This window comes from Megascapheus bottae, chromosome 21, assembly GCF_031878675.1.
Source record: "Megascapheus bottae isolate mThoBot1 chromosome 21, mThoBot2.hap1, whole genome shotgun sequence".
In the NCBI taxonomy this organism is placed as follows: domain Eukaryota; kingdom Metazoa; phylum Chordata; class Mammalia; order Rodentia; family Geomyidae; genus Megascapheus; species Megascapheus bottae.
In genome coordinates this window covers 6,816,995-6,832,893 of record NC_143529.1, presented here as the reverse complement: position 1 = coordinate 6,832,893, position 15,899 = coordinate 6,816,995, and the positions used below count along the sequence as shown (strand labels likewise).

The following is a 15,899-nucleotide window of genomic DNA, read 5'->3' as shown; positions in this document are numbered from 1 at the left end:
ATATATTTGCATTCATAACAAAGTACCCAGACTGGAGGCATAGGTGACACTGCTTTTCTTGTAGTTTTGGAATAGAAATCTGCCTCAGGCTGCTGGCAGGACATGCTTCTTCTAAAGGCCAAGAGAAACATTCTCCTGGGCCTTGGGGCCTCATCCTGACTTTTTTTTTCTTTCTTTTTTTCCATATATTTTTATTGTAATTAATAGAAGGGTTACATTATATTCACCAGATGGAAGGTGCATTACTTCACATACACTGATACCCTTTATATATCCCTCCATTCCTTAATGCTCATTGGTTTGTCATTGCTTCACATCAGTCCAAAATGAATCCATCATCATGTGACCTGTCCTCTAGCTCTGGGCCCAAATCCCTCTTCCTTTCTCTTATGTAGACAACACTGGCTGTATTTAGTGCCTTCCTTCATCCAGTATGACATCTTAACAAATTCCAAGTTTAAGACCGTATTTTCAGAATAAGGTTACGTTCTCTTGTTCTTGGTTGACATGGAATTTTAGAGGACATGACTCAGCTGCACAATCTATCTAATAAATTACCTCTGAACTAATTTTTGCATATATATAGACATGAACTAAAGTTAATTAGAGCTTATTGTTCTAGCACTATTTCCTGATAACTCTTCTCCACATAATTACCTTTTACCTTTGTTGAGACATTGATGGTCTATTGTATATGTGGTGCTCTTTCAGCAATCTTTATTCTATTGACATAGTTATTACTTTTTGATAATATGACAGTCTTAATAAGGTTTGAGATTACATAGTGTTAGCAGTCTAGCTTTTTACTTTAAAATATCCTAAAATGAAAGATAAAACTTCAAGCTATAAAATCTCTAGCATAAAAGAAATAAACTGTAATATTTCCAAATTATTGATCATCAGGGAATTACTTCGGATTTGTTTCCTGGAGTGAAATTACCAAAACCAGATTACAATGATTTGCTGGCAGCTATCAAAGACAATTGTACATCCATGAATTTGCAAATGACCAAATTCTTTTCTGAGAAGATTCTTCAAATTTATGAAATGATGATTGTGCGCCATGGTTTTATGATTGTTGGAGAGCCATTTGGAGGAAAAACGAGTGCATATCGTGTGTTAGCTGGGGCACTAAATGATATATGTGAAAAGGTAAATGTGTTATAAATGCATAATTTATTTTTAGTAAACTTTGTGTTTATCTTTTCTTTAATTTGCTAGTTTGTGTTGTAAGCTCTTGAAATCTTGGGGAGAATTGAGCATGTTATACAGGTCTACAGATATATAACAGTAGATAAATTATTATGAACTCATGAAATATGAAGAATATTTAGGATGAAACTGTAATGGCTGCTTATGTGAAAATGCATGTGGAAAAGCCCATAGAATTAAAACAATGCCAAGAAGCAGCCCTAATATAAATTACTCACATTAGTCACATTTAGCTTAGTGTATTAATGTAAGTTAAACAACTACAGCATTGTGTCACATCAATATTAGATGTTAGTAGTAGGGGACATTGTTGTCAGGGAATATTTGGGAAAGTCATTTTGGAGAACATGCACTTTTTGTTCATTTTTTCTGTAGTCCTAAAACATTTTAAAAATAAGTTCTACTAATAAAAATATTAATAAGAAAAAATATCACTAGCATCTCTTATAAGAATGCCACACACCAGTTTTGAGAGCTCTGGCTCAAATGGAAAATTGTTGTGTCCTCTGCCAGAAGTAAATATTTCTCTTTGTTTTTACATCTTTACTTGTTTCTCTTAGAGAACATTTTGTCATAAGAGTTCACAATTGTAACCCACAGGCCCAATTCAGCCAATGCCTTAAAAAAATAATACCAATGAACTTAAAATGGTGTTAACATTTTTTTTGCCAGTGCTGGGCCTTGAACTCAGGGCCTGGGCACTGTCCTTGGGCCTTCTCAAGGCTAGAGCTCTACCACTTGAGCGACAGCTCCATTTCTGGCTGTTTTTTTCTATGTATGTGGTGCCAGGTCTTCATGCATGCTAGGCAAGCACTCTACCACAAGGCTAAACTCCCGGCCCTGGTGCTAATATTTTTAAAAATAAAAGAAAGCAGAGCAGAATATGAAGGTTGTATAAGATGTGTACTAATTACTTCCTATGTGTTTTGCAAGTTTTTAAATACTACTGCAAATAAGACTTTAGAGGCTTATGTTTTCTTTCTTTATTGGTATTGTAAAGGGAATACAAATAACTTTTATCTTGTTCCCTGGTTTGACAGGCTAAATTCATTTCTTTCTTCTGGTATTTTCTCTGTAGATTTCTTAGGATTTTCTAGAAATCATGTTTTCTGTGAATACGTGTGTGTGTGTGTGTGTGTGTGTGTGTGTGTGTGTGTGTGTGTGTTTCTGCAAAATAAATAAATGACTGATGTTTTTTCACTAGGGGCTAATGGAGGAAAACAAGGTTCAAATAACTGTTCTAAACCCTAAGTCTGTCACAATGGGTCAGCTGTATGGCCAGTTTGATTTGGTGTCCCATGAGTGGTCCGATGGGGTCCTTGCTGTCAGTTTTAGAGCATTTGCCTCATCTGTGGTAAGTACTTAAATTCTTACATGCCTATTTTTAAAATATCATGATGATTTCTTTTGACTGACTTCTGATTCTTTTCAGTTGTTTCAACCATGTGTATTTATCACTTAAGGTATTGATCAAGATAAACATATAACTGGATTGTAAGGGAGCATTTTTGGTGAATTGCATTATAGACACACAAATGCTAGAGGTCCATGTTGAGAGGCTTGTTGAGAAAATGAAATGAGCAGAGACATTTCTGACTCCCTCTCCCTTGCTAAGATGATTCAGGAACCCGAGCATCTAAATAGCATAGATCTTCCACCTATTTGGTGGTGTTCTTCCTTTGCCCATTCTTTGAGCTGCTGCCACCAATTGTGAGGTACAGTCCCATGCTTCTATCCTGGACAATGATGTGGTAGAGGTCCAACACTTTCCATCTAGTGGAAGAAAATTTCCATCCAGGAAGAGAATTGGCTGCCTCTGGAAGCAGGGGAGAAAGCAATGTACCAGCTGCTGCCCTACCTACTCTTGGCTTATTCTGCTCAGTTTTCGTTGCCCGTCTCCAGGAACATGCCACCAAAAAGTATGAACTTGGTTGTCATAATTCATCAAGTTCAGTGTCATAGAGTGTGATATGACCATGTGGAGAGATACAGCCTGCTAAGACTTGTAGAAAACAGATCTAGACTACGGATACCTAATTTGTTTATTAAATCATTCTCTTAATAGATGTTTTCTTTATACCATACATCTTAAATTTGATGTTCTTTGCTACTTAAGGACCCAATGGAGCATTACTCATGATTTAGTATAGGGACAGAAATCTGACATGAAAAGCAAGGAACACATAGCACTGATACATACCTTTCTGAGTATCAAATTTAAACTGTAATTTGAGAATAAAATAATTGTCAGGCACAGGTCAAACAGACTGAGGTTTGAAACCACTGATGTAGCTTCTTAAGTTCTCTCTTGTGAAGGTTCACTTGCACTGTTTCAGAATAATATTGGACATCTCTAGATAATGTGTACAGTCCCATTGTTTATACAGAAATAGTCCTGAGAAATCTCTCTTGTATATTCGGTGTGTGTGTGTGTGTGTGTCTGTGTGTGTGTGTGTGTGTGTGTGTGTGTGTGTCTTCCTGCCTGCCTGCCTGTGTGTCTGTGTGAGTGAGAGAGAGAATACAGCTTTCCTAGGTTGCCTTCTCTGAGGGAATTAGCTCTGAATGTGGGTACGGTTGGTCTTGAGCCCAAGGCAGATGCAATGTCTTGTAATGAGTTGTGTATATGACTGAGAATGTGCTATGACGGATTTAAATCTTTTAATCTTGAACTTATTTACAAGACAAAAAGATGAATTATCTGGAAAGAATCAGATTTTTTATTTCCTGTGCACTCCTTCATATAGGTTGAGTGTTTTTTTACAATCTGGAAGTGTAATCATTGTTATATTTATTAAATAATTATGAGACTATGAATATTATATTGATTTTAATTATCCTATATCATTAGAACACAAGTTTGTTCCATGATGAGCATGTATGAGTGTGTATGTGTGTGAATTCTCTTAATAGAGGGAATAGAAATTTTGTTTTGGCATCCAAGAGTAATGAATATGAATAATCATTAATAGTAGCATGCCCATTAATATGAATCTGTGAATCTCTAAGAACCTGCTATATCTGAATAAATAATATAGTTTCCTATCAATTATATTTTTACTTTGAATATGTTCTAAAACATTTGATATAAGTTAGAGTAATATGAATTATAAGGGAGGATGTTAAGTTTTCATCTTTTCCATGGCAAAATAGGTTTCCTTGAATATAAATGTATAACATGCACATAAATAAATATATAAAATAGATTAGATATTTGTATGCATATATTTACCTGCATACATACATATATACTCTCTTCAAAGTTATTTTTATATTCTATGGTAAAATTAATTCTTAGTTTTATTATGACATTTTAAAATGTTACTGTTGAACTGTGTTCTTTGTCTCATTTCTGCCCTTCATAAATAGACTCCAGATAGGAAGTGGTTAATTTTTGATGGACCAGTTGATGCTGTGTGGATTGAAAACATGAATACTGTGCTAGATGACAACAAAAAGCTGTGTCTGATGAGTGGGGAAATAATTCAAATGTCACCACAGATGAATCTGATTTTTGAACCAATGGATTTAGAAGTTGCTTCCCCTGCCACTGTAAGTTTTTGGTTTTGATGTCTTCTTATAGATTTTTGCAGTGTTAAAACTGTCTTATTTACTCATTAGCTTTGGCTTTAAGTGGAAATTATTGGGATAATTTGTTACAAGAGTGGTCTGTGATTGTCATGGGCCGCCGTATCTGTTGACACACCTGGACAAATGGAATGGTGAAGTTGCTTTCCTCTTTTGCCTGGCCCTATTTGTTCAAAAAAATTGTGATCACAAAAAATGAGACCATGAAATTTTATAAATATGTACCCTCCCAAGATCTTCCTGACAGTGGTAAGAAACAGATGAAGCAAGTAATAGAAAAGCCAACCACTGAGATCTAGGGCCTCACTTCTTGTTTAAATTCCCGCCTGATACCTGTGTGTGCAGTGATCAGATCAAGTTTTCTTTCCCTTCATTTCTGTGGGTTTGGTGATCAGCAAGAGGGTCTCCAGGCAGCCACTTGTTCTGTCTTGAGCATCGTGTCCTATGTCTGGAGCTACACCTAATCAATGACAATAATGGCACGACGGAATAATGAACCTTGTCCTTGAGTTTCACAGAACAGTAGCCTAGCAGATGACTAGACAATTAGATGCTCACACAAATCATTTGTCCACATATCTCCATGTATGAGGGGCCACTTATCTTATATCACCTCTCTTCAATAGAAAGGATCTCTGGGGAGTCTTCTGGGAAGACCATCTCTATCTGCCTTGTCTGATCAGCTAGCTTCTCTGTTATAAGTAAATTTCTTTCTTTGTCTTTGTCTCTTGACTAGTTGACTTATGTCCTAAGCAGACTGAGCCATGTACACATGGCAAACATACCTGCTCCGTCTTAGTGTAAACAATGGTTACTTCTGCAGGTGTCCAGGTGTGGTATGATCTACATGGAGCCTCACATGCTAGGCTGGAGGCCGCTGATGCTGTCCTGGATCAATGTTCTGCCTGCCTCAGTCAATGCTATTCAAAAGGAGTTTATAGTAGGATTATTTGACAGAATGGTTCCTGTTTCTGTTGAATTTATTAGAAGGCATACAAAGGTAAGAGGAAAAAGAACTTTAAGATAATAAATAGATGAAGAGTAAACAGAGTTAGTCAGCCTTTCTCGTTTAGCTTCTAACGGGCTTTACACTTGTACTTGCCAAAGACTGAAATTCCAGCTGGCTCAAAGTGTATTCATTTAACCCTAAGCCCGTGGACAGCACATAGAGAGTGTGAGTCTGTGCTGCAAGGGGCTGGGGTGTTGCGGGTTGCCATGCTCCATTGCAGCTGCTACTCAGGCTGTTAGAAGCCCATGAAGGAAGCAAGCCAGCCAGTCCCACCATGCCTCTCATTTTCACTGAAGAAGAACCAGTATCACAATGGAAATCTCATGTTAATCCAATATATTCTTCTTAATGTCTTTTTAAATCGTCAAGGAATGGATAAAATAGCTACGATTTTTTTCTTTTCACTTATTTAATCTTTTTCTTCTTCATCTTTGTGAGATGGGGGTCTCACTGTGTCTCCCAGGCTGGACTCTAACTGTAAATCCTTCCTGTCTCAGCCTCAGGAGTATTGGGATGACAGGTTTGCACCACCAAGACTGGCTGCAAACTTTTATCTGACTAAAATGAAAAGTGTTTGATTCACATAATGATTCTCCAAAAATACTGAAAGTGAATCATCTTAAGAGTTTGAGAAAACATTATTCTACTGGTCTTTAAAATCTTTTAAAGCATGAAGGAGGGTGAAAAAGGTCAAATACTATATGTACATGTGTGAGGATGGATCAGTGAAGCTTACTGATCGGTTTGGAAGACAGTGAGAGTGACAAAAGAGTGAATCTGATCAAGGTATGTCATCTGCGTTTATGAGCATCTCAAAATGAACCCCTCTTGTAACAACTAATTAATGTTAATAAAGTAAATTGGAAAAGAAAAATCCCAAAGGCCTGCATAATACTGTCTGGCTAGCAAAATAAAAATATATAACAAATGTTTTTACCTCTTACTTATGATGGGCTGTTATAGTTAAGTTTTTTATTTTCGAAGTTTCTTTACTTTTCAGGTTTCCAATGATAAATCAGTTTGTGTGGTATAAACATTAGAGAGATTAAAATAGGAAAATTTGTTCTTCTATCTTTCACCGTACCTTCGATTAAAAGGTGGGTAGGAGAGAAGAGGGAAGCGAGAATAGTACAAATGACAATAGAAGTCTGCCTGAGTTCTTGAAGCACCATTAAGACTCTTAACCCCTCTCCAGCTGGAAATCAAGGCATCCTTGACCTCTGCATTGGAAGATGTTGGTTGGAAGTCTTTCAGGATGACTTTGGCTCAGGAACAAACAGGAAAATTGGATTAATATTTCTCCTGCTGCTAGAGAAAGACTGCAGGCAGATGTTGGGCTCAAGGCACAGACTTGGAGAATGGATTTTAAAGCTACGTTAGTGTCCATTTACTCAGAGAAACTCTGAGGCAAAAGGAAGAGAGCAAAGGCTAGAAGCTCAGGTGGATAGACTAGTGAGTTAGGCAAGATGATGGACCGGAAGGAGGTAGTTTTATGAAGGAAGTAGTACAAGTTATGGTATGCTGCTGACAAATTAGGTGAGGGCAGCAAAGCAGTGGCTTACATCCCACAGAACTGGCAATTGATAATATGGATATCTCTGGCAAAAGCAAGTGAGCGATGAGACAAAGGCACTTGAGGACAATTTTCCTCAAGGAAAATGGATGTAGGCTGCTCTTTCAAAAAGCTTGGCTCTAACCAAAACAGGTTGCTGATACCAAGTAATCATATCCACAAACCAAATGCACATACATATGAACTAGGGAGCATAACAAAAGGAGCTGTGGAATTCTTGTTTCTTTTTTCCCTAGCATTGTCAGAGAATTTAGTTATTACAAAGAAATGCATGAATTTTCCCTGTAAATTCTTTCTATAGCAAAACGTAAAACTTGTAAAACAAACCGGACAGCATAACTTCCATCTCCCTTGAAGAAATTCTAAATGTCTACTGTATCTCATGTATAATAAGAACTTGAGGGGCTGGGAGTTTGGCCTAGTGGTAGAGTGCTTGCCTAGCATACATGAAGAACTGGGTTTGATTCCTTGGTACCACATACACAGAAAAAAAGCTGGAAGTGGTGCCGAGGCTCAAGTGGTAGAGTTCTAGCCTTGAGAAAATCCAAGGACAGTGCTCAGGCCCTGAGCTTAAGCCTAGGAATGGCAAAAAAGAACTTGACTTTTTTTGAACTTTTAAATATTATCTTCTTTAATTCATTGTACAAAGGAATCACCATTTAACAAAACAGTTTATGAATTCAATGCATCTTCCAACAGCACCAGTCTATTTTTAATAATAACTGTGTCTATTTTAGTGTCTTGTTAGTGACAGTTTCAGTCTTAGACCCAAATTCACACGTCTTGTCTGCCACTTCTTAGCAGGTGGGAATGGGTAAACAGGAAGCTAACTGCTTTTTGTCTTGAAAGGGTTGATTTCAGAGAGTGAATTTTCTCATGTTTACTGTAAAGCAATGAATGCACTGCTTCACACTTGCAGTGGGGCTGGAAGGGTGGCCGACAGACATTCACTGAGAACTTTACAAAGTCACATGGTTTCAGGAGCTCTACATGATATAAAACTTATCAATGCTATGGTAAGGGCAGAGCATTTACAGATCTCTGGTCATGCTTTTGTGGACCTGAGATTTGGAAATATATTTTAGAGGGTGGTGTTTAATGACTGCTGTGTCTCATACATATCTTTTTAAACATGCTTATTTGTTAAACACTATACATTTATTAATTAATTACCTTCTCTGAAAAACTTTTTAGTGATTAGATTTATAAAATTAATAAAGCAGCCAGGAGTTTTAGCCTAGTGGTAGAGTGCTTGTCTAGCATTCACAAAGACCCGGGTTCTGTTCCTTGATACCACATACATAGAAAAAAGTCAGAAATGGTGCTGTGGCTCAAGTGGTAGAGCTCTAGCCCTGAGAGAGCCCAAGGACAGTGCCCAAGCCCTGTGTTCAAGGCCCAGGTCTGGCAAAAAATTAATAAAACATAGAATGCCTTTGATCAAATATGTACCTGGATGTTTCTTTCTGAATTTGAAAATCAGTATAAGAGAACATGAAGCACACAAGACGCCTAGATAAGACATTGCCTATGGACACACTTGAGGCAAGGTATTACTATGTCTCAGTTTCCCTTTATAAAACAATAACCGTAACACTACCTATTCACATATATAATAGCTCTTTGGGTTAAATGAGCTGAATAAAAACTAGCTGAGAGTGTTTTATCTAATGCCCAGTTTAATTTATTTATTATAGCTTTTTTTCTGACATTTCAGGAATTATCTCCTACTTCAGATACAAACTTGGTCCGATCCTTAATGAATCTGATAGATTGTTTTATGGATGACTTTGCTGACGAAGCCAAACAAAAAGAGAGAAATGACCGTGAAGCATACTCTTTGCTAGAGGTGGGACCCATCACTTTCTGCATGTTGGAGACTTGTTTTGCTCTTGAACTTGGAGACAGAACAGCAGTGGGAGCTGAAGTGGAAGGGAGAATCCAGGCCCCCAATCAAGTGCTGGCTGTCCCCTTCTGGACCAGCAGTGGCCTTGGATCATGGGGTTTGAGCGGACCCCAGTAATCCCCCGGGATCATCCGAGGATCCTCGGCAATGAGCAATGTGTTCCAAGTCCTTCTTAATTATAATTTATTTCCCCCTTTCTTTGATTTTGTTCTGTTTTCCACGAGAAAAACTTATTATACATAAGCTCACCTAGGAAGGTAGACTCCTACTGTATACAAATGTATATTTAGGTTTAGAGAAAGCAAGAAAACGTAGGTAATTAAATGTTATTCTATCTATGCCCTCCCACAATGCTAGGACCATAGGCATGGGTCATGATGGCCATTTGCGTTGTTGCTTTGGGCTCTTGCTATCTTTTTGACTTGGGCTAGCCCAGAGCTGTGTGGTCCTCCCAGCAACTGGAGTTACAGTCATGGACCATCACATCCAGCCTGGTTTTAAGATAGGGCCTGGCTAATGTTTGGCCTAGGATGATCATAAAGGACCACATTCTGATTTCAGTCTATAACTTTCATGAGCACAGTCAGGACTCTGCTTCCTTTAACATTTAAAAGGAGATTTGATTTTAAAATAAGCAAGCGGCTTTGCTCACCCAGTTGGTGGTGATCTTCTACTCAGTTCCCTTTGCCTGAGTCCAATAAGGAGAAGAGCCAGTGCCTTTTTTTCTCATGGAATGGCAATTCTATTTTATATAATTAACATTCAGATCTTATCACAAATGAAAGAATAAAAACCTATCCTACTTAAACCCAAAATACCAATATTGAAATGATAAACTATGTTTACCAATTAGTGTGTCCTAACACAGTAATAAAAACCTGCCTAATGTTCCTTTTAAGATCAATCTCTTCTTATGCATTTAAAAAAGCATGAGATTTACTAGTGCTATTATTCTAAAGTTTCATGAGGCTAGAATTTATACTTGTATTCTCTGAAAGATTTCATAAGCTATTCAATCTGGAAAAACATGTAGTTTTTAGAAAATCCTTCTGTGATCTGTACTGTATTGTAGTTCATGGATTTCCTTTCAGAGATATTACTTTGGGTGATAGGATTTCAGCTGCAAAGATAGTTTGGCGTTACTCCTCATCTATGCTGTATCTTCTCCTCTTTCCACTGCAGGGCATTTTTCTGTTTTCATTGATCTGGTCTGTTGGTGCCACTTGTACAGATGAGGACCGGATGAAATTTAGTAAGATTCTTCGAGAACTAATGGAAGGTCCAATTTCAGACCTTACTCGAAATAGATTTAAATTACTAAGTGGTACAGAAAATACATCCACAAGGAAACTAACAGTCCCATTTCCTGATAAAGGAACAATTTATGATTACCAATTTATCACTGAGGTGAGTTCTCCAGCCAGCTTTGCAATGGGCAGCCTGGGCAGTAGCCTTTGAGACGTGGCATCTAATAGCCCTTGTGGTCATTTCTCCATCGCTACTTATCTTCACAGACTCCTGCACTCAAGGAGAATGCACTGGCTTTGAATTTAGACACACCTGGGTTTGCATCCTAGTAAACCTGCTTTCTACATAGCTGTAGACTAGCTAATTTCCCTGAACAGAGTTTTTCTTAGCAACTACTATATGGTGCCTGGCTTGGAAACTAAAATATGATGACAATAACACTTGATGAGCTAATTGTACTCTAAATAGAATCACATATATGCTATGTAGCTCAGCAACGCACACATCTGTTGAAGGATACCTGTTCGGGTTTCATGTACTTGGTAGTTTATTACAGGTACTAAATCCTAAAGGGTCGCAGCTGCTAAAATGTTAGTTCATATATCCCAAATAAATCCTGTATTAAGAATGGAGAGGGGCAGTGGCATGCTACCAGTAGTACAATTAGGAAACCTTGCATGATAAACACTATCAGAACATAAAAATTATAGCTCATGAGCTAATCGAATGCATAGCTGTAGCACAATGTTTGTTCATAATAATATTAACAAATTAGGAAATTCTGCTGTTCTGCGATCTGCTACACTGCCTTGTTAACATAGTTAATACCACAGACTGCATATTTGAGTGTATTACAGCTTTAGCGTGTTATTTTAATAGAATTAGAATTTTTGTGAAAATAAGCTTGGCTGAGATGACAAGCTGGTTTCACTAACAGCACTGTAAAAGTCAAGCAATAAATAATTGATTATCTAGCAAGAAAATATTCTGTGTAAGCATTTATGGAATAAAATTCCTTTTTCTTTAATCCATGAATACAGTGAAAATTTCTGTTCTCCTAAATAATCCAAGTTGCTAGCATGGGAGTGATTTTGCATCTTAATTCAAACAAATGCTACTTTTTCCTTAATTTCCATATGAAATACTTTTGAACCGAATGTTCTGTTTGATATGGTAAAACAAATATGTAAATCTCAAGGTTTGTTGATGTTCTCCACAGTACAGAAGTACAGAGCTTTTAAAGATATTTCATAATGTAACTTTCACAATTTTTGCTGTTTATTATCACCAGGGACTAGGAAAATGGGAGCCCTGGATAAAGAAGTTGGAAGAAGCTCCCCCAATTCCCAAAGATGTGCAATTTAATGAGATTATTGTGCCAACTCTCGACACAATCCGATACTCTGTATTAATGAACCTTTTGACCACACATCAAAAGCCTTCAATATTTGTAGGACCAACAGGAACTGGAAAGAGTGTTTATATCATTGTAAGTATTATAAAGAACTATATATTAGGATGTATGTAATAGTTCTGACCATGCTATTTAAAAAATAGTAGGCTTTAATTTTAAAAGTATTTGAATATTTTGTTATTTGAACCACAGAGAATTTGGGAGTAATTAATTAATTATTAAGAAAGTTGATTAGAGGCATAATGCCTTATCTTTTATTTTCTTATCTTAGCTGGTGTGGTTGAGTTTTTCTTCTCTGGTAGGCTGGCTGCTTGTGTCACTAAATTGTTGTGTCACTTGTTTTGATATATCAATTACAATAGCTTATTCAGGATAAAAACTTCCAAAAGCGTGTTTCAGTTAGACTTCATATTTAACTTTAGAAATTATTTTATGTCCACAGGATTACTGTGTAATTAAATGTCTGTCCAGGAACGATAAGGCAGCTGTTATCACAAACACTGCTCAGAATTTCAGCAGTTTGCTTCCGGTCCCTCTGCAGTCCCAGGTCCCTAGTTAATTCACACTTCTGCATTTTAAAAATTATTTCTTGGAGTGTTTCTTGGTCCTTATTAAGAAATTTTCGACCTGTGTAATGAGTGACTGTTGTCCTTAATGTACTATGTTATCTCTCATCTCTTTTGCTGTCCCTTGGTTATCTCATATTGTTACAACATTTCACCTTGTTATCTGATATATTCTATATGTGCTTAATTGGTTATTTGAAATTGGATAGGGAAGGGGGAAAATCAAGATGAGTGGGGGAAGGAGGGAGGGAAATGGGGACCAAGACATGAGAAAGGGTATCAATGTTTGTGAAGTAATGCACCTTCTATCTGGTGATTATAATGTAACCCTTCTATTAATTACAATAAAAATATATGAAAAAAATATTTCTTGGGCTGGGAATTTGACTAGTGGTAGAATGTTTGCCTAGCATGCACGAAGACCCAGGTTGGATATATAGATAAAAAAAAAAAGCTGGAAGTGGTGCTGTGGCTTAAGTGGTAGAGCTCTAGCCTTGAGAAAGCTCAAGGTCAGTGCTCAGGCCCTGAGTTCAGTCCCCATGACTGGCCAAAGAAACCCCAAATCTTTACGTGTTTACTTTGCAGTACTAGGTTTTGAATTAAGGTCTTTACACTTTGCACTGCTTACCTGCTCAGCTGGCACTCTATATCTAGGGCCATGCTGTCAGCCCTACCAGTAGCTAGAATGATAGGCATGAGCCATCAGCACTTAGCTTTCCAAGTTTTTGACAGTTTTCAAGTTTTTGCCTAGTTTCTATGCTCCATTGACTTTAAAATTGCGTCATTTATCCTTCTGGAATATAATTAGGAATGTGGTTAAATAATTGTCCTAGTATTCATTTATTATGTAATCTCTTTTACAAAGGGTTGGAATAATACGTTATCACAAAAAAGGGGCTTGTCACATACATCAGGGATTATTCATGAGAGAGCAGGGGACAAGTTGAATTGGTGTTGACTTGGCCTGTATTTGGGGAAAAGGAAAGAAAAAGAAAAAAGAAACAATAACAACTCTGAAAATGACCAGGGACCTATCTATGACATCAAGGGATAGGGAATGGAGACAGTATTTCGGGAAAACTTCAGTGTTGTCACTCATAAAGCCATTAAATTTATTCTGGATGATAGTCTGTTCTGGTATTAAAATTTTTAACTTTTGCAAAGTTGGGAACATAATTTTATAATCTGATTTTTTTCTTATTCATGTGTACCATAAATACGTTTGCATTTCAATAGTCTACAAGATAATTACAAGGGATGTCATGAGAATTAACATTTTGTGAGAATTCAGTTTTCTAATTTTCATGGTATTTTGCATTTAAAAAAGAATGAAATTAATTTTGTGGGTACATTTCTGTTATTATCTCTGCTTAGGTTCCTAGAAGTAGATCTGTTGGATTTTCAATGATAATTAAGTTGTTGTTCAGAAGGGTTATACTGAATCAAGTTGTCTACAATGCCTCACAGGGACATTTCATTGCTCCCAGTGAAGTAGTTCTATCTTTGTCATAAGTAATACAGATGTAAGTGTGGGGGCTAAAAAATCTGTTCTGTAGGGAAAGGAATTATTTTGACAAAATAACTTCCATTGCAATTACTTGAATGAAATTGTTTTAGTGAGGCATTTCTATCAAATACTCTTACTGATAATTTATTCATATGAGAAACGTTTGTATGCACCTAAATTTTGTTTTATTAAAGTGATTAACCAGGAAGTTTAATGCCTGAAATGATATTCTCTTTAAATTATTGCATTGTTCTATATCAGATTTTAAAGTAACAATGAAAAAATAAACAGTATTCTGATTAAAGATAAAAATGCGGCCAAGTGCAGTGACTCATGCCTGTAATCCTCACTACTTGCTACATAGAGGCTGAGATCTGAGGATCAAGGTTCAAAGCCAGCTAGGGGCTGAAGACCATGAGACACTTAGCTCCAATTAACCAATAGAAAACAGGAAGTGGCGCTGTGGCTCCTCCGGTAGGGTGGTAGCCTTGAGCTGAAGAGCTCAGGGACAACTCCCAGGCCCAGAGATCAAGCCCCATGACAAAACAAAACAAGCAAAATAAAACAAAACAAAACAAAAAAAAGTAAAAAAATGAAACAAATTATAATGTCACAAAAAACATTTCTAAAGACACTAGTTAACAGTGGATACACTGAAGTTAAAAATCTTATAATGAGAAAGTCTATTATCGAACATAATTTACATTTCTTAACCTAAAACAAGTGTATATACATAATAGTTGATAAGTGCCATGTACATATGTGCAAATGCAGTAGTTAATATGTATTATGTCTATTTCACATTTAAATGTCAGCTCTACTGACTTGAGTAATTTCCTTCCACATAACCACATAGAAAATTTAAATTAGTATATATTTTATCATTCAATTTAAAAATGATTCATTTTCATAGGCTTATACTTAATTTTGAGAGTTTCATATGTTAGCATCATATACATTTTTACCCAGTGGGCCAAATGGAATTTTATCTGTGGAAAATTGTAAGAATTATTAATAATTCATTTAAACTGAAGAAAACATGTAATAATCACTTATGCAAGCATAAATTTTATTTATATAATTTTTTTTGCTGGTGCTGGGGCTTGAACTCAGGTCCTGAGCACTGTCCTCGGACTTTCTCAAGGACAGAGCTCTACCACTTGAGCCACTGCACCACTTCTGGCTATTTTTGCTTGTATGTGGTACCCAGGAATCCGGACCTGGGTCTTCATGCATGCTAGGCAAGCACTCTATCACTATTCCAAACTCCCAGCCTTATTTATGTAATTTTTAAAGCTTCGGGGTAAAAAGTAAAAATATACTTATTTCAATTTTTTAGTCAAGAACTAGAAAAGCATTTTAACACTAGCCTACTTACTATTTCCTGTTACATAGAATTTTCTTTTGAACCAAATCAATAAGGAAATCTACAAACCTCTCATAGTCAACTTTTCAGCACAAACTACAGCAGCTCAAACGCAAAACATTATCATGTCGAAACTGGACAAAAGGAGAAAGGGAGTTTTTGGTCCTCCTTTGGGCAAGAGAATGGTAATGTATTTGAGACATTATTTACCTTCCTAATTCTTATTTTAGTTCCTAATAAGCATATATTAATGATAGGAAGTTTTATTAGGACATTGCTGTACATGTACATATACTTTGATTCTCTTCACCTGTCAGTTTCTCCTCCTTCCTTCCTGTTTCTCTTACTCATCCTCTCCTAGACAGCTCTTCTTTCACATTTATGTCCTGAAACCATTACTGCAGTCACTGTCATCATCATCCACGGAGTACACTTCACAAATGAATGAAAACACTTCATATTGGGTTTTTTGAGCTTGGTGTATAGCGTTCAAGACAACAATCTCCTGTTCCATTC

The 15,899-nt window shown here is 36.7% G+C and overlaps 1 protein-coding gene across 1 annotated transcript in view; it reads left to right on the top strand.

The window, feature by feature from the left end:
• The window catches only part of Dnah7 (dynein axonemal heavy chain 7), a 193,010-nt gene that overhangs the window by 90,217 nt on the left and 86,894 nt on the right, over positions 1 to 15,899 (top strand). The window contains exons 30-37 of the mRNA XM_090354519.1: positions 904 to 1,152; positions 2,417 to 2,566; positions 4,579 to 4,761; positions 5,621 to 5,797; positions 9,094 to 9,225; positions 10,465 to 10,689; positions 11,822 to 12,019; positions 15,413 to 15,568. Of these exons, the coding sequence (XP_090210645.1) occupies positions 904 to 1,152; positions 2,417 to 2,566; positions 4,579 to 4,761; positions 5,621 to 5,797; positions 9,094 to 9,225; positions 10,465 to 10,689; positions 11,822 to 12,019; positions 15,413 to 15,568 (1,470 nt within the window). The remainder of the gene's footprint in view (positions 1 to 903; positions 1,153 to 2,416; positions 2,567 to 4,578; positions 4,762 to 5,620; positions 5,798 to 9,093; positions 9,226 to 10,464; positions 10,690 to 11,821; positions 12,020 to 15,412; positions 15,569 to 15,899) is intronic.